Here is a 24,373-nt window from a genome sequence, read left to right as displayed (position 1 = left end):
TCAAACGCCCAATTCTGAACCGTGAGTACCCAATAAATTTGTTGTTTTTACGGTATTCAACTGAAACCCAAGTTGAGGCTCCGGGTGATACATAAGATCTATCATAAGCCCAATATTGATCTACTTCTCCTTCTGTCACGCCTCTTGCGTGCCTCACTCTCATTCCGCGCTCTTCTAAGCGTTCATTCTCTCTCTCTCTCTCTCTCTCTCTCTCGCACTCTTTCACGACATCCTTAAACGTCTTCGGACTTCCAACTGAATTTATTAAAAGTATATTATTTCGTTAACTTCTTTGGTATATTCGAATAGTTCTGCTGAATATATTCAAAATATTATACAATTTTTTAATATCAATGTGTAAATTTATTTATTTCAAGTACATAATTTTGTTACGCATTTCCTTTATAAAAATGGTTGCACTTTATATATGTAGATATTTGATTAAATAGGTCTTCTTTTTTGTTTTCAAATTTGAATTTACAGAGTCCTTTGCATATGTTAATGTATTTGTGGGTAACAATTTTCCGGTAACAGGATTATCGACAATTATTTCAAACAACAAATATTCTTCATCAAATTAATATATAACAACTTTCTCACGGTAATACGGCTTGACATATTAACTCAATTCGAATGAGTTCGAAAAACATTTCGAACATCCAAGCGGACCCCTGCGCTCGATTGCAACTGCAACTCAAACTTCTCCGACGCGGTGCGAGTGGAAGCGGCATTGACTCAAACATTGAGTGTGTCGACTCTTGAGTGAGTTGCGCGCTGTTGAGCGAGAGTGTAGTGCAGTTGCTGTTGCTGCAACAAACACTTGTTTGTTTTGTTTGCCGTTTGCGGCATGCAGAAGCAAGTAGTGGCATTGGCGTTTCCCCGTCGCTGCTGCGGCTCTAGGTGTCAGTTCGGTTGCAACTCAGTCCAGCCCAGCCCAACTCAGCCCAGCCGAACTCAGCCCAACCATTCATCCATCGATTGTCAATCAGCGTTTGGCTCTTATGTGCACAAATGAGAGGGAACGACAAAAAGAAAGAAAGCTGCGCGCCTGGCAATCGCGTGTGCTTTTTATACCCACACACACACACACACACACACACACACGCACGCACACACACATGACCAACTGTAAAAGAAATGGTTGGCTGAAAGCAAGAAAAACCAAAGCGTTGGGAAAAAAATCTAACAGCAATGAAATGAAATGAAATGAGTTTCGGCAGCAGCAGCAGCAGCAGCAGCAGCGGCAGCGACGCCAACGCTAGCACGAACAGCGGGTACGAAGCTTTCGTGTAGGTGGCTGCAGCCTGCCCTAACTCTCCTCTCTGTCTCTCACTCTCTCCTGCTCTCGCTCTCTCTCTCTCGCACTCTTTCGCCCGCAGCCTCATCTACCGCGCTCGACCGACTGCCTGCTTGCGCCTCTCGGCTCAGCCTGTGTGCACGACGCGTCTCTCGTACGCTGCAACGCATTTAGCGGCTGCTGCGGCTGCCGCTGCCGCTGCCTCTGCTTCTGGCTCTCTGTTTTGCATTAGGTGCGCATTCACCCTGCCTCCATTCCCCCCTCTTGCACAATCGCCATCCATTGAGCGCTGGGTTAAGGTTGCCATCGTCGTCGTTGGCTGCTCGGCTGCTGCATCCTCTGCTGCTGCTGCTGCTGCTGCTGCTGCTGCATTGCACTTCGATACAATTTGAACTTTTTCTTTATGTGCAAGTCGAACCGAGCAGCGGTTCGCTTCAAACCCTAACGGATTGTACGCTTGTGAGTGGGCGGGCGATGGGGCTGAGTACGGCCTGTTCGAGCGTCTTATTGGGCTGGGTCACAGGTCAAACCTTACGATATTTCGAATAAAGAAACTCACATTGACATTTGCAATATCATATTGAATATTGTCTGAACATGCAAGTACAGTAAGAACTCTAACTAACGGACCATTGGATTTACTTAGTTTAAAACAGAATTTACAGTTGTAATTGACAATTCATTTATTTTTGATAAGGATCAGGTTTTCTTTAAACATCACATCATCAGATATAATGAGAATATTGTTAAGTTTCAATGTTAAAAGTTTTAATATAAATATGTATATTATACATATATGCATTATATTGGTTTATACGTTTGGAAATTGTTTTTCCGAGAAATGAGAATATTCAGGATTGAAACTTCAATTCGAAAAAGAGAATCTTTGTATTATTCTCTATATATATTGTAGGTTATGTTTATATTACAAATTACAAAGATTTAACCCTGTTAACAACTGAGAATTGAATTTAAATTAAGCTTATTTTGCTAAGTAAACCCCATTAAAGAATCGGATAGATTCCCCGAGTTTTATCTTGAGTAAGCTTTGCCCCCTCCCCCTCAACCCACTCACTCTATATTTACCTGGCAGCTTAAACCTGCCTTAAAGCTGAGCTTAGCATAGCCCCGCCCTGCCCCGCCGCCCACCATCGTTAGCCCCAGCCACACAGCAGGTTGACCTTTGGCAGGCCACTTCAAGCGAAGATACACACACACACACACACACACACACACGCACACGCAAAGCCAAGACCAGACACAATAATTATATGAGCCACACGAAAAATCCGCCAGGATCCGCAGCCCAGCCAGTCCACCTCGGCCTCGTCCTGAGCAGCCTGCGCACCTACTCCTGGCTAGCACCTTGGACATAAGCTTGCAACAAGACAAGACAAAAACAAAGAGACAAAAAAAATAGACACAAAGAGAAATAAATAATAACAAATGTTGAAGAAAAGAAATGGCAACTTAATTCATAAGCAAGAACAAGAACAAGAACAAGAACAAGAACAAGAGAAATAATATAAACGCAACCGGCAACAGCTTCAAAGATTTCCCCTGACTCGCGCTCTCGCTCGCTCGAGCACACTCACTCGGTCAGAAAGAGTTTGCACTCAATCTGCGGCTCAATAAACAAGCACGAGAAACGAAATGTGAGCGCAACATTTTCCTATAAGTTTTTCCCAATCAGAAAAAAGGCGACAGAGGTACAAGCACCAGGAGCAGCAGCAGCAGCAACAGCAACAGCAACGGCAGCGGCAGCGACAGCGACGTCGACGCCGCAGCTACAAATTGAATGCCAAGCCACAGCCACATATGCAGCACGTTAGAGCGACTGAGCGAGATAGCGTGAGAGAGTGAGTGAGAGCGAGAGAGTGAGACAAACGGGCCGTTGGTTTGAATGAATGAATTTCAATACATGCAACTGACAGAAGTTATCTGAAGGCAGCAGCAAAAAAAAAAAAATAATAAAATGAAAAAAAAGTCAAGCAAAAAGTAAACAGAACGAACACAAGCTGAGCACAAGTTGTTGTAATACGTCGTATGTGAGCGTCGACGCCGGCGACGGCGCACAAAAATGCTCAGCCCCAACCAAGCAAGACAAACGAAAATCAAAAACCTATTGAAAGAATCAAAATCGTGCAGACTGCCAGGCGGGAGGCAGTCACCAATTGAGTGACTCTCTCACTCTCTGCGCTCGCCCTCTCTCGTTCTCACGCTCGCTCACTCGCTCGCTCGCTCACTCGCTTACTCACGCTCTGTGTCGCTCTCTCACTCCCTCGCTCTCTCTCTGTCTGTCTGTTCGAGTGCAAAACAATGCCAAGCACGCTCGTTCGTACGCTCGTTCGCTCGTTTGCTCGTTCGCTCGGTTCGTGTGCGGTTCGTGCTCGTTGCGTACCGACATACGACGTGCATTATTTTTTGTTGTTTTGCTGTGTGTGTTTTTTTTGGGGTTGTCGACGCTGCGACTTGTTCAGTGTTGTTCAGTCATCAACTGAATTCGTGACTGGCAACGTCGCCTGTGTGTGCCGCCGCCAGTGTCCGAGTGTGTGTGTTGTTTGTGAACTGACTGTTGACTGTTGTAACTCAGATCTGTGTCTACGCTCTTCCGTGCTGGAGTCGAACCAATTGAACGAATAGCGAATCACGAATCACACATCAGCCACAGCAACAATAACAACAGCAGCAACAACAACAACAACAACAATAACAACAGCACCAAGCGAAACAGTTACAACAAATCAAGTTAAATTATTTATAAACAACAAATGCATTCAGCATCAATTTAACTATCTTTCTGTTGTTTTTACTACATTTTTTTTGAGCTATTTTTTTTCACAATTGTTTTTTGACAAAATAATACAACTACAAAAAAAATATACACAAAATATATTATAATATATATATGAAAATAAAAATCGAAGTGTGCGCGTGTGTCCAGTGTAAACAAGATAAAGCAGCAGTGCAGCAACCACAACCACAACAACAACAACAACAACAACAACAGTGACAACAGTGGCAACAACAACTTGCAACAATAATCAAAACAACAGAAAAAAAGCAAGCAAAGAAATGGCTTAAAAGCGCGGCTCATGGCCGAAACAAATCCAATCAGAATTTGACTTGGCTTTAACATTTGCACACACACACACACACTCTCACACACACACACACAACAAATGGCAACAGCTTACGAAGCCGTCGCAATTGTTGCAGCCAAAACAACAACAACAACAACAACGACAACAACGACAACAAACATAATCAAAATGTGTGCGTGCTTGTGTGTGTGATAAATCAGTTAAATACAACAAATATTAACAACAACAGCGATAACAACAAATTGGCCAAAACCAAACAAAAATCAAGAGAAAAATTTTCGAAAATTTGATGAATTTTTTTGAGCACGTAAAAAAGCATCTAAGCAAAACAAGAAGCAGCATTGCAACAAAACAACAACAACAACAAGAGAGTGTTTGCATTGTGTGTCCGTGTGTTTAACTGTGTATGTGTGCGTGTGTCTTATTGCTGCAAATAATTAACTAAAACTAACAAAAGAGCAAAAAGTTAATTTTACTAAAAAAAAGAGGGCCAAAACAATTGTTTTTGTTTGTTGTTGCGAGGCTGTTCTCAATGCCTCAACAAATGCCGCAGCACACGGCGCAGCAGCAGCAGCAGCAGCAGCGATAACAACAACAACAACAACAACAACAACAACAACAACAAACAACAAAAAACAAACAACTCAAGAGAATCGCACAAATCCAAAGACAGCCCACGAATGCAGCCAACATTGCCACAAGCCGCTGGGACAGCCGATATGGATCTGACGGCTGTTCAATCAATCAACGATTGGTTTTTCAAAAAGGAGCAAATTTATTTATTGGCACAATTTTGGCAACAGGTAAGCCCCATCAGTCTACACAAGTGTCAAGAGTTCACCGAACAAATATTCCCCTTGAAAAGAAAGTGCAAAACAGTCAGAGCTCAGTTCGAGCAGCAACAAATTTATAGTGCACATCAAAGCGATTGCTGCAAGCAGTGTTGCAAAACGTTTTAAGAAACATGCTTATTGGCCGGCACAGTGTGAGAGTGTTGTAAAAGTCATATATGTGCCTATCTATATATATTATTTCCCCATTTGCATAAGGAAGATGCAAGGAGAGAGAGAGAGAGAAAGCAACACATATATCTATATATATATATATATATATAAAGTATGTGCTTCTTTTGATAAATTCTGTTTTGCATTCTATTTGATTTTCCTAGAACCAATTTGAGTCAGTTTAATGCCAGTTTCCCAGAATACACTTGGTCACTTGGTAGATAACTATTCGGAATAATCCTACATGAACATAGAGTCTATCTAAGAACAATCAAGCTTAAGGCTTTTCCATGTAGTATTCAGTTGTATTTCGATTGGAAAAGGCATGGATCGTATTTTTATACGACATCTACATATCAAAGCGTTTGAATATGAACATATTGTAAAAGTTGTTTAATACAAAATTATGATTCATATAATTGTATGATTAAAAACAATTCGAGACTCAAGTCGGATTGATTGGAAAAGCTCTTGCATCCGAGATCTAGTCTTAAAGAATTCTGCCTCTGCTCACTGATTATATTATTTGAAAAGAAAAAACTAAGAAAACTAGCTCAAAGTTTTTTTTATCATTTGCATAACAGTATTAACTCGTTTAGTTCTTTGTATATTATAGAGATTATTATTATATTATAATAATATTCCTGAAAAATATTAGCTACTTTTCCGATATGCAAATCTTGACTTTGTCGCATTTGGCTTTTGTTTCTACTGAAAAAGTCAGCTCTTAAGCCGCTGTGACATAATTTCAGCAGTTTCCCAGCTAAATTGGCCAAACAATATTAAAAGCTAAATAAATGAAAATAAAAGGAAAACACGTAAAAAGCTCCCACACTTAACTGTAAACAAACAACAATATGAAAATGATATGCAATGCAATTTTTTTTTCTTCTTCATTTTGATGTTGGTTTTTGTGTGTTTTTGTGTAATTCATTTGCAACTAATTGAGTTTGCGTGTCTGTGCCAATTGTTTTTATTGATTTCTGAAAATTTGTTTACAAAATGTAACAACAACAACAACTGCAACAACTGCAAACATAATAATAACTAATAGCCGTGCGATTTGAAGCTTGAATTGCTTTCAAATTGTTTTGAAGAATTGCTTCTGGGCCGCGTCTTTAGCCTATTTTAGCATTTGTCGAACTTTAGCTGATCGTTGTGCTACAACTTAATGGGCAGCACGCACACCAGATCAGCACACATATTTGCGCTCAGCTCTGGCCCAGAGTCCTCCTCAACATCAGCATCGTCATCATCGTCATCAAGAACATGATGATTATGAATCGCCACAGCCAGACGACAATTTTGGCCAAATGCCAAACTTGCAACTCCGCTAGCCCAACAACAAGTAGCAGACACAGCAGACACAGCAGACATCCATCCATCCATCCAGCCAACCATCTATATATCTATCTATCTATAACTGTAACTATATCTATATCTATATCTTAATTGGAGTTTGTCTGCCTTCTAATTGGATGCAGCAACAAATCGAATAAAAATCTTTAGCCAGCTGCAGCTCGCAAATGTTGTACCCCCCACCTCCCTTACGTTATCCTCATGCTACAGAACATTCGCAGAATGCAACAATAAAACAACAAAAGCGATTGCAAGAAGAAGCATCAAAAGAAATTCTTAGAAAATATCTTTGCAATTAATTAACATTGACGGCAACTAAATCCACAAACATAAATCCACAAAACAAATATAAAAATGTATATTTATTTATTTGTATATATTGGATATACAATTAGTAGATATATCTCGTTAGTTATCTATTATATTCTGCCTATAAATATATATGTATATATATATATATATATATATATATATATTTATATCATGTAGTAGAATTTATTCCTAGATGTTTTTCTTGGTTTTGCCGTCGGAACATTTTTTGCATGCATGCATGAAATTCAATACAAACAAAAATATTTATGTAAATACAGATGCACACACACACACACATATGCATACACACACAGCTGATGTATGTATGTGGCCAGCTACATCTGGGATTGGAGTTTAACAGATCTGTTGATCTGTGGATCTGCAATTAGTGCAAAGTGCAGCCAGCAGCAGCGAGGCAATCAATAAAACTTAAATAAGCAAAACCAATTTGCGGCCACGCCCCGTTTGCGGCATGCCACAAGCAAATATGGCCACAAAATCGAAAGAGCAACACACAGATACACAAACTAGTACATCTATTGACTGGCAGTTACTCTCCAATTGTAATTGTGTGTATTAAGGAGCAAGCAAACGAGCCTAAGCAAAAGAAGAACAAAAATTAGTGTAACAATAAGTAATACCCTAGACCGAGCTTCAGAGTTTCAGGTTGAATTTCGTATAAAAGATTACTCAAGTTCTAAAAGATATAAAAAGACATTGATAGTATATATAATGCACATAATAACTTCTATTTATTGTTTAGATTTTTTAATTAGAATATTTCATCAAGGAGTCGTTCTTTTAATATGCGAACATAATCTTGAAGCGACTTCAGAAACATTTAAAATGAGCTGAAATAAATTAGAAGATCTCATCAGCAGAATTTCCAGCAGTCTGATGTATCTTAGAAAAGTTAGCCATATGATAAGATACATAAACAGATATAGAAATAGATATAGAAACAAGGCCCCAGATTGTCAACTTACCTCTGAATGGAGTACACAGAAAGAGCTTATCCAATTGTGGAATGATTAAGTCAAAATACAAAGCTAGATATTAAACAAATAAAATACTTTGTAGCTGCAAAGTGCTCGAAGAGTATACAAAAGTTTTTGAAAACGTTTGCGTTTTCGTTAGTTTTTCGTTTGGAGATCGATTCGCAGAATTTTGGAGCGAAGCGCGCTCTTAACGAGCATTTGATTTGTTATTAATGGGAGGCGAGTGTAAAATAAAAACTCCAAATAACAAGCCAACTAAGTAACCTGGCAAATTGTCTGAAGCGTCTTCGCTGAAAAGAGAACAAATTATGATGTGTATGGCAATTAGACACAGATCGATTTCAGTTCTGATCTATAATGATGTCGAGTCCGAGTCGGAGTCGGAGTCGGAGTCGGACTCGAAATTGAATTTGAAGTGCGCCGTCGAGTGATCTCATCGTGTATTCAAGAGATACATCTTTATATAAATTGGGCTTATCGGCGATAAGTTGCCAAAAGTAGACGAAAATCTGGGCCCATAAATGCCATTGACAAGCCAAATTGTGTAATCATAAATAACGCGCTGAACGCGAGTAACCAGAGACATCATTTAAACATATTCATTTGTAAGGCCAAATATAGAAGTTCATTAAATAATTAACAGACGGCCGAAAGCAAATAAAACCAAGTTAACAGCAACAGCAACAACAGCAACAACAACAACAACATCGACAGCTGTCCAAATTGCGCTACCCCACCCTTTCTCTATGTCTCACACTGGCTCCCTCTCTCTTTCTCACTCTCTCTCTCTCTCTCTCTCTCTCTTAACTGGTGTTGCTCTTTTCATCACAGTTTGGCTTTCAAGTACGTGCGCCATATAAAAATTGGCACCAATTCTTAACAACAACTCTGACCGCAAATTGCCAGATTAACAGAAATTATTATACCATATACCCATACAAAATCAAGCATATAGTTATATATGCATCCAAATAGAACTAGCGCAAGCTCAAGCACCAAAAATTATTTCCGTATTTTCGATTGCAAAGCAACAAAAGAAAACAAAAAAAAATATATATATATATATACATATATATAGAGAGACAAAACTAAACAAAAACCCGGTCGCAATGCAATCTATAAACTTGACCCATTAATTTGGTAAAAAGAAGCTGCTCTCATTTGACTAAGCAAAAACTGTTGTTGATTTTCGCTGACGGACTTGTAAAAATGCACTGGCCGCGTCTGATCGACTAACAGATACGCTGTAATACAAAGTTTATACATGGCATAACTCGGGTGTTTACTAAACGATTGGGCTGAAATTTTGGAATAAGAGCCAGGAGTTGCTTAGATGCTAGTGTACCTAATGTGGAATTAGAAATACACTATAGTTCTTCAGTTATGTCTGCATATGATATTGCTGTATATATGCCGCGACAAAAAGAGCTGGGAATACGAATGTAGAAATACCTTTTCCCTCAGGTAAATGCTCCATATGTTCGTATATGTCTGCCAATGTCTGTTACTCACGTGAACAAACCTTTTTTTGTGCACTTTAAAGTGGTTTAAGGTTTTCGATACCCCCTGACAACAAGAACATTTTAATTGCCAAAATGCATTCGAGTCAAAGATACTAGAAACGAGCATTTTCGGCTCAATTTTTGTTGTTGTTTTTTGCCTTTTTTTTTTTTAAATTTAATTTTTTTTTTTTTTGTTTTTTGGGCTACTCGCGGCATTAATCAAATCGAAACCGGTTCGAGAGTTCCTGTGGCAGCCACCACCACCACCAGCACCACCAACAGCAGCACCACCAACAACAGCAGCAGCGGCGTTTGATAGTTTAAAAGTTTATTTCAAAAATGGCGGTCGCTCTGTGGATAAGTTTCCTAAAGCCATTTGCATATGCCCGAAATGAGCAGCAGCCCCTGGGTACGAGGGTTGTCCTGAATGCTTAAGCTGTTAGATACACACACGCCGCAAGCGCTGCAGATACACAGATACAGATACATAGATACAGATACATAGATACAGATAGAGATCAGCAGCGGCGGCGTGTGTCATATAATTTTTAGCGTTTTAAGTGCAATTTACTGGGGCCGGGCCAAGCAGCCGGCGAGCAGCTAATGAGTCAGCCCAAGGGTTAAAAATCACAAAAAACCACCCACACACACACACACACACACACTTACACTCACACACACATACATTAGCTGACACAAATCGAATCCAAACGAAGCGAAGCTAAAATTGTTTTTGTTGTCTGTGTGTGTGTGTGTGTGTTTTTTTGTTATATTCCGAAACGGTCCAATGTGCGAGTCAATCGCTCGATCGCTGGAGATATGTTAATATAATTAAATTAATTTGTCAGCACGGAAATTAAAAACCACGCAGCCTCTCACAACGAGTAAGTATGTGTATCTATAACAGGCAGCCGCAGCAACGACAACAACAACAACAACAACAAATGACGACGAAAACGACACAAAAACTGAAAATCGAACAATTAAACTGGGTAACGCGGGGGCGAGGGAAAAACTTTGGCATGCCACTAATAATGTGAAATAAAAAATCATTTGAACAAAAAATTATTATTAAAAATTGAGTTCATGAACTGTATGCATGTGTGTGTGGCGTGTGTGTGTGTGGCGTGTGTGTGTGCGATAACTTGCCTGACTCTTGATCAATTTTTATTATTATGATTATTACCATTATTGTGCAGTGTTGTATTTGTTGCTTTTCCGGTTAGCTAGACGCTCTGCTATTAATTATTAATAGCTGCCCGGCTAATTGAAGCATTTGCTTGTCCGGTCAATCCAATATGATATGTTTTCTATGACAGCTCGATGTGATCATATCTGGTTCTGCATATCTGGCATGTGGAAGAGACAAAACCAAAAATCGATCAATCGATGACGAGCAACATATATGTATGTATTGCATATTTGTAGATCAATCGGTTAGTCGACCATTGTTATATCATTTGATTATTATCGATAGTTTAACTACATGTTAAATAAATAATCGATTTAATGTTTAAAAAAAACACTATATCGATCCACAAAATCGATTAAATTGCATATATGCATGCCAATCAATTAGTCGATTAATGTTTCAATAGATCATTCGATTATTATCGATATTTTGGCCATATGTTATAATTTGATAATTTATTTATGCATAGAAAACATAATATCGATCCATAAAATCGATTAAAAATAAAGGCCAATCGATTAGTATGAGAATAAAATCGATTATTATCGAAAATTTGACTAGGATACATTTTATATTTAATGTAAACTCTTTATTGTCCAGAAAACATAAAATATCGACGAATATTCAAATCGATTTGTTGAGTTGTTTTTATTGCACGATCATCAATAGATCAAATGTAAGAATTTTGCATATCGCTTCCAATCGATAACAACATGTTATCGATAACAGCGAGCTATTCACAAAGCTGATGCCCAGTTAAGCCCAAGTCAAATGTTTGGCAACAGCTCATTGTCATTGCCTGGCCATAATTATTTTCACATCTGTGACTAAAAGCCCCCCTCCCTACCAAAAAAAAAAAAGAGCCACACAAAGGCAGCCCCCAAATGTAGGAGAGGGTGAGAGTGACGGAATGCTCATATAGTCATATAGATGAAAAGGAGATTCAACGGCTTTTGTGTGTACAACTTAATAACTACTAATTGTCTTTTTATATGCATGCCATGTGTGTGTGTATTAGTGAGTTTGTATGTGTGTGTGTGTGTGCAACTGCAAAACCTGTCTTGAAAATCTTTTTAGCTGCCGCCTGTGCCCCATTCTTAACAATTTTTCAGAGTCCAGATCTTCAGAGTGGGACCCCAAACGAACAACTTACGTACGTCTTTCATCTACAGTTGTCAGTAATTTGTGCAGCTCAATATATCAGTCGATATCTTATGAGTTTTTAATTTCAGGCTGCTCTCCCACTCTCCCCCTCTCTCCCCCCTCTCTCTCTCTCTCTCCCTCGCTCCCGCTCTCTCTCAGCGACTGTACGTGTACGCAGTACCGTGCTGGCCCATCAATTTGATTTCCTACACAGTTTTTCCAGCTGCCTGAAAAGGACAAATCGTTCAACTCAGCTCGGGCTGAGGATATTGAATAAAATATCATTTTGTGCACGCCCCTTTAAAGAGAAGCACTGAAAAAAACTACAAAAATAAAAAAAAAAAACAAAATAAAATAATAAAAAAAAATAAAAATAAAGAACCTCAAGACGTCGCTGTTGAGTTGATGATGATGAGTTTTGAGCTCTGTTGGCTGGGGCCAAGACGTTGTTGCGTTGCGTATTGGCAACTTTTGTGATCGATACACGATGCAAAAGTTTCAGCCACACAGACAACCGCCCCCCCCCCCGCCCCTAACACCACTCCGCCGTTGCCTACCCACCGCCAATGCCGCTGTGCCCCAACGTTTTGGCGCTGCTGCAGCCCGTTGAGTAATGACCAACGCCTGAGGAGCGCACATTAAAAAGGAATCATCATTATTGGCAGTTCGGTGGGGGGATCAAGGATTATATGTATGTATATATATGTATATGTATATATATATGCAGCCATTAAGGCAACACTGTACACAAATATCTGGCACTGACTGTGTCCGTCTGTCTGTCTGTCTGTCTGTCCGTCCCACTGTCTCCTTATCTGTCTGTGTCTGCCCGTTTCTGCATTCCATTCCATTTCATACCATACCAAATTATACCAAACCGTTCCGTTTGCTTATTATTTTTCTTTTAAATGCGTTTCTTCTTCTGCATCTTGTTTTTCTTTTTGCAATTTAGCTATTTTCAGTTTTTCTCGTTTTCAATTTTGCATGAAAATTATTTGCGCACAGTTTTACAGCCGCCTCTGTGCGTTGTCGTGTTTTTACAATTTTTTATTGATGTTTTAATTAAGTTGTTGGCTTTTCAGGCCCCTCCTCCCCCGCTCCCACACCCACACGCCCCCAAAAAATGTGCAATACTTGTATATGTGTATATATATGCATATATGTTCATGTTTCTTGCATGTAAATGTGTTAATTTTTGTATGCAAGCCTCAGCACTAGCCTACAGCTCCCCCTTGCCCGGCTCCGCTAACCATCACGACCTCTCTCTCTCTCTCTCTCTCTCTCTCGCTCTCACACTTTGTGACTGTTGTTGTTTTTATTATTTTTGGCACGACATGAAAATTAGTTTAGAAATTAATTTGCTTTGACTTTGAGTGCTTGTTGCGATTTGCAATAGTTGTTTTTTCTTCAGATACAATTTTTTTGTTATTCTCAGTTTGGTTTCTTATTTTTTTTTCAGTTTGTTTGTTTTCCTTAATTTGTTGCCTTTGCGGCCAAGTGCTGCGAGCATTTTAATGTTGTATTTCATGTTATTCAAACATTTGATGTTCCTTTCAGTCTACGTATTGCTCTCTAACCAATAAATTGCATGTAGATAGTATTTAACTGTTTGGCTTTAGTTAGGAGCCGCATATTGTCTATTAAACACTGCACATACAAATGTTCAGCAAATTTCCAGGTCGTCTACCTATCTGAATATGGGCTAGCTAGGTGGAACTGGTCGATCACAGGTAGCTAGCATATTATAGAATTGCTTGAAGTAATAGAAGTTTTCAGCTTGATTTCAAGTAGTTTTTCCTACCGTTACTTGGGTTTCAATTGGTTGGCATTGAAAAAGAAAAGAAGCAGCAAATTTAGAACTTTGCGCCAAGTAAGCCAATTTGCAGCTGGCTATATCACACATTTGGGGCATGCAATTTGTTGATGTTGCCCATTTGGGCACCTGGGCTTTATTGTGATCATCGCGGCGAGTGTCAAATTTTTGGTTTGCCGAAGAATATCTCATGTCTCAGCTAAAAAATGAAGAGAACAACAGAAGTAAAAAAAAACAAAAAACCAAAAAACAAACAAACTTGTTTCTATCTGTTTCGTCAATCTCACATAAAAAGCGCGTTCGATTTCAGGTACTATTAATTTGCTGCCAGGAGAAGACGAAGGGCAGAGAGAGGAAGGAACACGCATCCTGCTCATTGACCAGGGGTCGTTGCCGATGCTCGGTCTAGGGTTGATCTGGACGCTTCAAAGGGTTCGCTTTACGGGCTTCTGCTCCTCTTCCTCCTCCTAATTTTGATTCTATAATTTTGTTGGTTTGGGGTTGCATTGGTTTTGGTTACGGCTTTAGTTTTGTGCCCAGCCAGTTTGTCAATTGTCAGTCGGGCGCGCCCGATGTGCGCTATAATTTATCAGTTGTATGCAAATGAGTTTGATTTATTCAATGAGCTGCGCACAATTTTATTTTATGCCCATTAGCCCAGCATTCATACATATATATATATCTAATTTTTTCCTTACTTTATATTTTTTTGCTGCTGCCCCTTTTTTTATTTGGAAAATTAAAAAAATCGCGACCCTTTTTTCAATTTTTTTTTTTTTTGCTGGTAATTGTAGCCGGTGTCTAGATATATATATGTCTATATATCTGTACAGCTGGCGGCGTTAAAATGTTCGATAGTTTTTCGTTTAGGGATTCGACAGTACGAGGTTTTTGTCGCCGCTTGCTGCATGCCACAAAGCAAATCGCTGCCACGGCTCATTGCGAGGCAACAGACGTAAAAATATTAAAATGGGTGGAAATGAAAAAATAAGGAACAAACAAACAACAACAAAAAAACAACTATATAAATCTAAAATATATCTGCGGCATATGCGCGATCATTGACAGGGCGCGGGCACATCGAGAGGTGGCAGCAGCAAGGCCAGAGGGGGGGGGGGGGGGGGCATGTAAAATAAAAACATATTTATGTGTGCTGTTTGTTCCTGCCTCTGCCTGCCTGCCAGCGAGTGTGTGTGCGCCCCACTCAATCATAAAGCATTGGCAGGCGTAAATCAAATCAAGTAGCAATGCAACAGCAACCAAGACAGCGGCAACAGCAACAGTTGCCGCTTGCCGCTTGCCTCTTGCCTCTTGCTGCATGTTGCACGCACAGCCGTTCGACGGCAACGCTCAGACAATGATTAAGTAGGCAAAATGCGCTACTTACCCCGCGCCTACACACAACACTTCTGTCTCTCTCTCTCTCTCTCTCTCTCTCTCTCTCTCTCTCTCTCTCTCTCTCTCTCTATCGCTCTGCCTCTGTCTGTTGCTCCCTGTGCCCATTCCCATAACCATTCCGATTCCCATTCCCGTTGTTGTGGCATTTTTCCCCCTTTTATGTTTTTAATTATTACCGTACGGCATTTGGCGGCAGCTTGACTAAAATCACACACACACACACACACACAAAGGCGCACACAAGCAGCCCAAGCAATACTTAGTACATATACATGCATTAAAAAACGACAACAACACAACTTTGCATCGCATATCAACATCAACTTGTGCGGAACTCGTGTGGAGTCGCCATGTCTCGATGTCATATCCAGTCTTTGGCATCCATCCCATCTCCCATCTCCATTTCCAACTGTCTGTCTTGAACAAGTGTGTGCATGTGTGTGTGAGTGTGTGTGACATGCAACACTATTGATCTTATAAGTATCATCAGTTATTTGCACTTAAGACTTATAGAATTCTTGGTAAACATACTGTTTGCAGTTCTCAAATGATCAGCAATTCTGAGACATGTGATCTTCTGTATGTAAGATCTATTGATATTGTGCAGGGTCTTAGTTTTCTTTAACAATTGACTTTAAACTTACAAATTGGAATTGTCACTCGATCGCCAATGAGGTCTTTTAAAATGATCCGCCATCTGATCAATAACTAGAAATAATTTATAAAATTGCAATTGAAATCAGTTTAAGTGATCCTCAATCTGATCATTTATCTTCTTTAACATTGAGTTTTATTCCCAGCCTCAAACATGATCTTCAAGCTGATCACAGCTAATCTCTTCCATATGATCAGCACTAGCTGCAGGCCCAAAGCTCTTTAGAGCTTCAAGTGTATTTTGAATATGCTGCCTACTCACAAAGCTCAAGCTATCGATCGTTTGGCAACTCAAGATCTCTTCTCAAGAGATCGCACCACAAACATATGAAGTGTTCGATTTAAGGCAAAGAAAAACTGACCAGAGAATAGTTAGAAGCGTTCTTTGGCGCAGTCTGGATTGATCAAATCAGATTAGATCAGATCAGATCAGATCGGTTCAGTTCGGATCGGAATGGAATGGATCGGTTGAGGGGCAATTCAGATAATAACGCCTACATATGTGTATGCACAAAACAAGAAATTCTCACACAACGCCAAGCAGCAGCAGGCAACAGAAAAGCCCAGTAAACGGATCGCTTTGCTTTCCACACAATTTTCGTTGTTGTTCATCATCATGATCAAGCTGATGATGATGATCCCTCGACTGATCATCAGCACGATCGTGATCATGATAAACTGCTGACGCTGCTTTTTGAAGTATGGACGACAAGTTCTTTGACGCTCAGCTCTTGTATTCAATGGCATTTCGTTCCGAAAATGATGCTTAAAACATATATGAATTATTATATAGATCCGCTGCATAGACGACAGATCAGCAGCGACAGCGGCAGCGGCAGTGGCAGCTACTTGAGGCAACTTGAACAAAACGCTTGTCCTCCCTACCCAGCGCTCCACCTCCGTCTCGGCCTCTGCCTCTGCCTCTGCCTCTTGTCATTTACTAAATACTTTGCTGTTTAGCTGCTCGGGCAAACAACTGTCGAGCGATCAATGTGATCAATCGCGCTTCAATTTTTCTTGCTGCTGCTCACAGATCTCTTGTGGATGGGTTTCTTAAAAGTTTTTTCTTTTTATACATCTTTTTTTTTTTTTGTTTTTGATTTTGGTATTTCTGTTTTGTCGTTTCGGTTTTTTTTTTTGTTTTTTGTTGTTTTCATCTTCAACTGCGGCTGCTGTTGCTGCTGCTGGTTTTGTCAGCGGAAATCTTTTGTGTGTGTGGCTCAAGTGGTGCCTCTCGTTATTGTTGTTGTTGTTGTATTATTAGCTAGTTCAATTTTTGGTTGCGGGTGTGTGCGGGCGTCCTCCAACAAGTGGCAGTTGAACGCCGCTAAGTAGCTCAGATAATGGCAGCGCGTAGTTCCCCCTCCGCCCCACCCCCAAAATAATTGAGTGTCAATTATACGCACACACACACACTCACACCCGCACCCACCCAGTCTGTTAGTGAGTTTTTGGTGTTACTTGATGTCAGCTGTTGAAAATATTAGAAAATATTATAGGCGTAAATATTATGCATTTTTTTTCTGTGCCTGTGTGTGCCTGTGTGTATGTTTTTCTCGTTGGGGAGCGCATTGGAAGAAAAAAGAAGGCATCACACACACTCACACATTTGCTTTTAATGTGTTTTGTGTTGGTGCGACAGGCGGCTCTCAAGCGCCTCCATTATTAATTTATGAGCTCGACAAGGCGGGAAAAATCGGGCAATTCTCGGAGAGCTGGGGGCAAATGCGGACATGCATAAATCTAAATACAGATACGCATATCCAAGAGTTAAATAATAATAGTATTTGGCCAATCTGTGACTGGCATATTTCAAAGTCTACAAATGCATTTGATTAACTGCAAAGTCTACACAACTCTACAAAAGAGTCGCAGCTGATATTTGAGTTCAGCAAATACTCTACAATACTTGTTCGATGGGAGTTACCTTAACTGTACAAAGTCTACAAGCTACAAGCGCTACACAGAACTCTACACAAGTCGTGAAAAGAGTCACAGCCGATTGGTTTAGTTACATGCTCCAAAACGCGTATTTCACAGTATTTACAATAATTTTACTAAGTCTACAAACTCTACAAAAGTCCTCAAAGAAGTCAGAGTAGATTCTTGAGTCTGTTACACGCTCCAAGCCACTTCTTTCAGATTATTAACTGCAACTGTGCAAAGTCTACAAACTCTACGCAAAACTCTACAATAGTTATGGACTGCAAAGTAACACAATACTATGTAAATGAAGAGACACACTTCTGTCGGAAACTCCACAAACTCTACACTAGCGAAAAACAAAGTGCATTGAAGCACAATTCCAACACATGTGTATACTCTGTAAATATGCATAGCCACAAATTGCACTTGCTTGGCAGCCATCAGCGTCCACTTGGGACTGTTGCAACTGCCACTGCCACTGCCACTGCGACTGCGACTGCGACTGCGACTGCTACTGGGGGCATTGTGGAACAGAAGGCTAATAAAAATTTTCGCTGCTGCCATATCGAACGACATAAAAACTGATCGACAACGACAAATATAACTCGGCGACAGCGTCGACGGGGTAGAGTGGGCGGGACGGGGGGCTTGGGGCTCTTATTTTCTTATTATTTTTGTTTTTGTGTTATTATTATTATTATTATTTTTTTTTTTTTGGGCTGCCGGGCGGCACAAAATAATGTCCACAACTTGCTGTCTGTCTGAGTTTTGCTTTGCTTTTTGGTGTTGTTGTAAATTTTAATGATCTGTCATTTCGATTTATTTTATTTTATTTTCGAACACAACAACGACACACACAAAAACCCGAATGAGCCAGAGACAAAAGAAGCACTATGGATCAGGGGCGGTGCGAGGGGGTAGTGTGAGGTGTGTGTGTGTGTGTGTGTGTGTGAGTGTGTGTATCGCTCGATAGCTCGCCCGATAGCCGACTGCCACATCATAGAGCGCACGTCAGCTGCATATTAAATTAAAAGGTATTATATAGTACTAAATATACATATATAAACGGAGAAAGGAGGAGAGAGAGAGAGAGGGAGAGGGAGAGTGCGAGAGAGCGAGAGAGGGAGCAGTCTCGACGCGGGCAAGTGAGATACAAAATGCGAGATACAGATAGATTTGACAAAAAGTGAACTGGTGCGACAGACAAGCAAGACAATCCCACAGTTCGATCAAAAATATCCAACACACATCGATAGAATTTGAATTTGAAAATGAAAATAAATTTAAAACCAAGTTCTCAGTTCTCAGTTCAATTTGGCATAGTTTCGGTTAGGTGGGCGGCGGGCGGCGGGCTGCGGGCGGATGGGCTGGTAGGGGGGAGGGGGGAGGGCCCCATTGTGTTGTGCTGCGGTCGCGCTGGGAACTAGAGCGCATTGCTGCCATTGTGTGTGTGTGTCTTTTCACACACGCACACACACACACACAGAGGGAGACATGCCTAATATAAATATATATTTGTGTATACTTATATTGTGTGGCTTTTAATTTATTTGTTTTTTTGATTTCACAATATTTCGATCGACCAAGAAAATAAATTTTACCACATAAATTTGGTTTTATTTTATTCGTTTTTCTTAATTTTTATTTATTTATTTATTTTTTTTGGCCGAAAATAAAAATTTATTGAAAATCTGCCATGAGACGCGGCGCGAAACAAAAGAACGCAACGTTGTCATAAAATTTTATAAGCATGCACGATTTCGTATTGCTTTTGGCCCCCTAGCAAATTGCCCAGTTTATATGCTACATAAATAATCCGACTATATATATATGGTATTATGGTATATATGCAACATAGATGCTGGCTATCAGCTGCTCTTCGATTGCCTATTGGCAAATGTGCAGCCCGTCCCTCACCACCCACCGCCGCTTTGATCGTATTTTATGTGTGGACGTTCATTGTCTTTGAATCGGTAATCCCCGCGCGTATATAGATGTTGCCACATCTTGTCAAATTTATAACTCAGCCACGTATTGCTGTAAGCTTTGTTCTTGTGCTCAACTATTTGGCAAGCGTTGCCACATTGTTATATTCAACATGTTGGGCATGTACTTGGCTTTGCTTTGCATTGAAGTAATTGGAAAAAAACGCAAAGTAGATCAAGTCTTGACTATTGCCAAATATATATCTTTTATATATAGCTATATATTTTATAGCTAGAGTTGCCACTGCTAGAGTTGCCACTTTGCAAATCAAATGTGAACATTTTCATAATTTCATAATAGATCATAATTAGATCTTAGATTCATATATGCTACATATATTCTGCGTACAATTCAGTTCATTCATTTATTTATCTAGGGTTGCCACATGGCCTTACAATTAGCTGCCCAAGCATTTTGCTTCTTCTTTTTTGCCATAACTACTTATATTTACTGCTTACTATTGTCATTTGAGTTCCATTAAACGTTTAATAGGCCATCAAATACATTAATGGCTTTTATCAGTACCCACACACACACACACACACACACGTTCGCACACATACAGATTTATAGGCCTCAGCAACACCTCTTGACTGGGTGCTTAATGTGCCCCAATCATAATTTGCAAGCACTGATAATGCAACCCTCCGCCAACAGCCCCGCGCACTCCCCTTTAATTATGAAATAATGTCAAAAACGTTGTCTAAACGCCTAAGCACATCTCCATCTCCCCCCCACCCTTCTTTCCCTCTTGCCCCCTTGCCCCCTTGCGCCCTTGCCCATGCCGCACCCACACTTTGCGCTCAGTCAAAGCAAAACTTTGCGCACTTTTAATTGCCTACAATTTTTGGCATGTGTGTGTGTGTGTGTGTGTGTGTTAGTTTTTGGCCTGTTCTGGCTAGTTATCTCAGCTGATTTCTATAGAATTTTCGCTTTGCCAAGGGTCGCTGCTGTGTGGTAGAGGGGCGGGGGTTCGGCTCATTTAACGAGCTGATGGGCAACTCGCAACCATTATGAAGTCATAATTTCTGTCATATCATTGCGGACGCGTCCCGCTGCCGATCGGTGGCTGTTGATAAGCCGGGCCTGGTTTTTAACAGGAATCAAACAGCAACAACAACACGAGCAATAACAACAACAGAAACAACAACAAATACAAATAGAGAGGCAAGGAGCGAGAGCCACTTGAGTGGCTGTCAAGGCACATAGTTCAAGTGTTTAATTTGATACAGCGTTGCCAGACTGTCAGCTGCAGCAGCCACACTATGCACAAGTCATTAACCCTCACACACACACAAACGCGCGCACACATGCGAGCAGACAGACAGACTAATACACAGGCAGTTACAGTTATAGGCACATTAACATTGTGGCTGCTGCTGCTGCTGCTGCCGCTGCCGCTTTGTTGGCCAAAAACTATGCCAAAAACTTTCAAGGACATGTGCAGCACACACGCAGCAGCCAACACATGCGTTTTGCGGCTTTTTTGAGACGCACAAACAGAGCGAGAGCGAGAGCGAGACAGAAAGATTGTGACAGTGGGAGGGAGAGAGAGAGAGAGACGCATTGCGCCTAAGTTGCTGCTGTGATTTTTGTTTTGTCGCCGCCGCAAAACGTGCGTAATTAAAAGTGCGTATGTGTGTGTGTGTGTGTGTTTTAGTGTTAGACAACAGCTGCTGTTTAAGTCTTTAAACTATGCACACACACGAGCACACACACACACAAACATACTTGGCCCAAATGTATGCTATGAATATTTGTAGCTGGCGCGTTTTAAACTGTTGCTTGTTGACTTAAAGCCGCCAGCCAGGCCAACAGCGTAGGCGTAGTGAGCGAGTGAGAGAGAGAGAGAGAGAGAGAGAGAGAGAGAGAGAGAGAGAGAGAGAGAGAGAGAGAGAGATAGAGGGGGGAGAGAGCTAGTGAGCGAGAGCGACTCGAGTCTGTCGCCATTTTTGAAGCTCAAGGACGTGGGTCACGTTTGTTGGCAGTCTTTTGGCCAACTGCCTGCCATTGGCTAAGTTTAAGCCAACGCCGCAAAATGCCTTAAAAATATGTTTAAATGTGGCACAAACAGCACAACCGTCTATGTGTGTGCTTGTGTGTGTGTGTGTGTGATTACAGCACTTTTTGCCAGCTTGGCAGCTAAGCAGCCTGCAACGCTCGCTGCTCCACTCTGTGGCAGGCAGTTTTTGCTACTAATTTTGCTACTTTTGCTGCCAGCACGGGCGAGGGTAGCCAGCTGGGCGGGGCGCTGTAAGGGTTTTTGGCCGCCCACAGCTGTGTGCTTAATTTACTTCTCAGTATGTCTGTGTGTGTGTGTGTGTGTGTGTGTGTATGTGCGCGCGCCTGACGCTCTGCTACACAAAACTTGACGTCGCTTTTCTTTAAATTGAATTTCTTTTTGCTAGTTTTCCTTTTCGCTCCCCGCACTTTGCTGTCTCGGCTGCTTAGAATTTTCATTATTGTTTGTTGTCTGAGGTTAGTTTTTCACTGCCGATGCCGACGCCAACGCCGACGCCGACGCAGACGTCGCCTTTTGGCACAATTCTTCGGCTGTGCGCCGCCTTTTTACTGCCGGCTTTAATTAGAACATTTTGCACACTGACTGCTGACAGTCTGTGCGCCAGTCTGTGTTGTTGTTGCTGCTGCTGCTGCTGCTGCTGCTTGTTTTTGGGGCAACAGTTGGGCAGCTTTAACCCAAATAAAACAACTTCAAGGCCCGGCAAGTTCCCCCAACCCGTCCCTCTTGTTGCTTTTATAATCGCATTGAAAGTCTAGCGGCATCTGCCTTTTTAGGACTAACCCCTGTGTTTAAGGCTTGAGCATCGCGCTGCATGGGGCTTAGAGGGTTAATTTCGCGCCGTGCTTGTGTTGACTTAAATTTCACAAGCCAAACCAAAAATGCCAGCACGCACACACACACACACACACACACACACACACACGCACACACGGGCAGAAGTCAAGCGCGCGTCCGGCACCCGACCAAAAAAATGTGCCACAAAATATGCGAAAAAGCGTTGGAATTCAAGTGCAGCCGTGAAGCGGGGTTGCTTTCGCTTTAAAAATCCGTTGATATGCTTATTTAACAATCGATTAATCTGCGTTTAAACAAAATCTAATGCGCTCTTTCCTTTTCTTTTTGCAGGTATGTTAACTATCTCCGTCTGTGACACGTTTAAGTCTAATCGTAAGTAGAAGCCGCAAAAGTTTATATATAAGTATATTTCCTTTATGATATCAAAAATGTATCGATAAAAGCAACATGTGTCTATCGATAGTTAACAAATTCGTCATATTTGTGAAATTTTAAAATTATCGATCGATGAAAATGTGTATGCTTCACATTCAAATTTTAGACAGCATTACATTGACAACCATATCAGCCAAATATAAGCAATCAACCGATTACCAGTTGCTGGTTATCGATAGGCCACAAACATGCGCCCTGCGCATGAGTTCTCATGGGCCTATTGACAGATACAATTTCCGCACACCTTTGACATCACCGAAACCGAAACCGTAAACGAAATGAAGAAAAGAAATGAACACACATTCGAATTCCACCAAAAATAGAAGTCTCTGGCTGTGAAGTTGCATGTTTCTGTTGATGATGATGATCGTGTCACAACAACAACAACAACAACAACAACAACAACAACGACAACAACAAGCACAAAATGCTGCATTTAATTAGGCAACGGCCGCGTCTGCGCAATGTGCAACCCCTGAAAAGGAAGTCGATCGGGAAACGCGATCGACTGAGAGCAGAACGAACACAGATACACACACACACGCACGCACACACACACAAGCAGGCATGTATCATAATGCTCTGCAGTAAGTCCACATTTTGATTTATATGCACGCCCGCGCATCTTTTCTGTTCAAGTCTTCGATTTGGTACAGTTTTTCATATTTTTATTATTATTTTTGTTGTTTTTTCCTAAAAACTCGGCGTGCTTTATGCAAATTCTCAAACTGAGCTGAACTGAGAAATCAAATTAAAAAGAAGTCAATGCATCATTTGCAATGCTCAGCTTCATTGTCAGCCAGGGGCAGCCCTTATAAAGTGAAACCCCAGCCCCCTGCCTGGCCTGGGCCTGGGCCTGGGACTGGGCCTGGGCCTGGCCTCGGCCGCCTTCTGCCTTCCGCCTCCATGCCACATAGAGGAGGATCCCCCTACGGAGCATTTTTAATTTGAATTTCCGTTGAGCATAAAAATCTCATGTGGCGGGCATTGTGTGTGTGTGTGTGTGTGTGCCTAATAAATCTATAAAGTGGCAAACGCAAGTACACGCATTATTACTTTGATTTTTTATGATGAAGACAGGAAGCGAGACGAGATGATGACGACGTCGTCGTCGTCGTCGTCGTCATCGTCGGGGGCTACCCACACACAACAACTATAAAAATCTGTATCTGTAGACGCAAGTATCTGTATCTATAGCTGTAGCTGACTGTTTGTTGCCTTTGTTTCCAACGCGTTGATTGCTTTGATTTGGCTCTGACTTTGACTCCGGCTCTGTCTCCGACTCTCGACTCTCGGCACTGTGTTCGGCTCGGACTTGTGGATTGCTTTCAATTTATTTTGGACTTCCGTTTGTTCTACATTGACATGCCAAAGTCGCGTTCATCGCGGCTACAAATCGAATTCAATTAAGTGGCTTTCCGCTGCCACGTCC

At 41.1% G+C, this 24,373-nt stretch overlaps 1 protein-coding gene across 1 annotated transcript in view; it reads left to right on the top strand.

Moving 5' to 3' along the window:
* The first annotated feature begins 5,008 nt into the window (after nucleotides 1-5,008).
* Nucleotides 5,009-24,373, top strand: part of LOC115764254 (homeobox protein cut) — an 84,979-nt gene continuing 65,614 nt past the window's right edge. The window contains exon 1 of the mRNA XM_030707172.1: nucleotides 5,009-5,204. Within this exon, the coding sequence (XP_030563032.1) occupies nucleotides 5,082-5,204 (123 nt within the window). The 5' untranslated portion in view covers nucleotides 5,009-5,081. The remainder of the gene's footprint in view (nucleotides 5,205-24,373) is intronic.

This window comes from Drosophila novamexicana, unplaced genomic scaffold (assembly GCF_003285875.2).
Source record: "Drosophila novamexicana strain 15010-1031.04,08,12 unplaced genomic scaffold, DnovRS2.1 tig00000820-arrow-pilon, whole genome shotgun sequence".
NCBI lineage: Eukaryota > Metazoa > Arthropoda > Insecta > Diptera > Drosophilidae > Drosophila > Drosophila novamexicana.
This window is presented reverse-complemented; position numbering and strand designations above follow the sequence as displayed.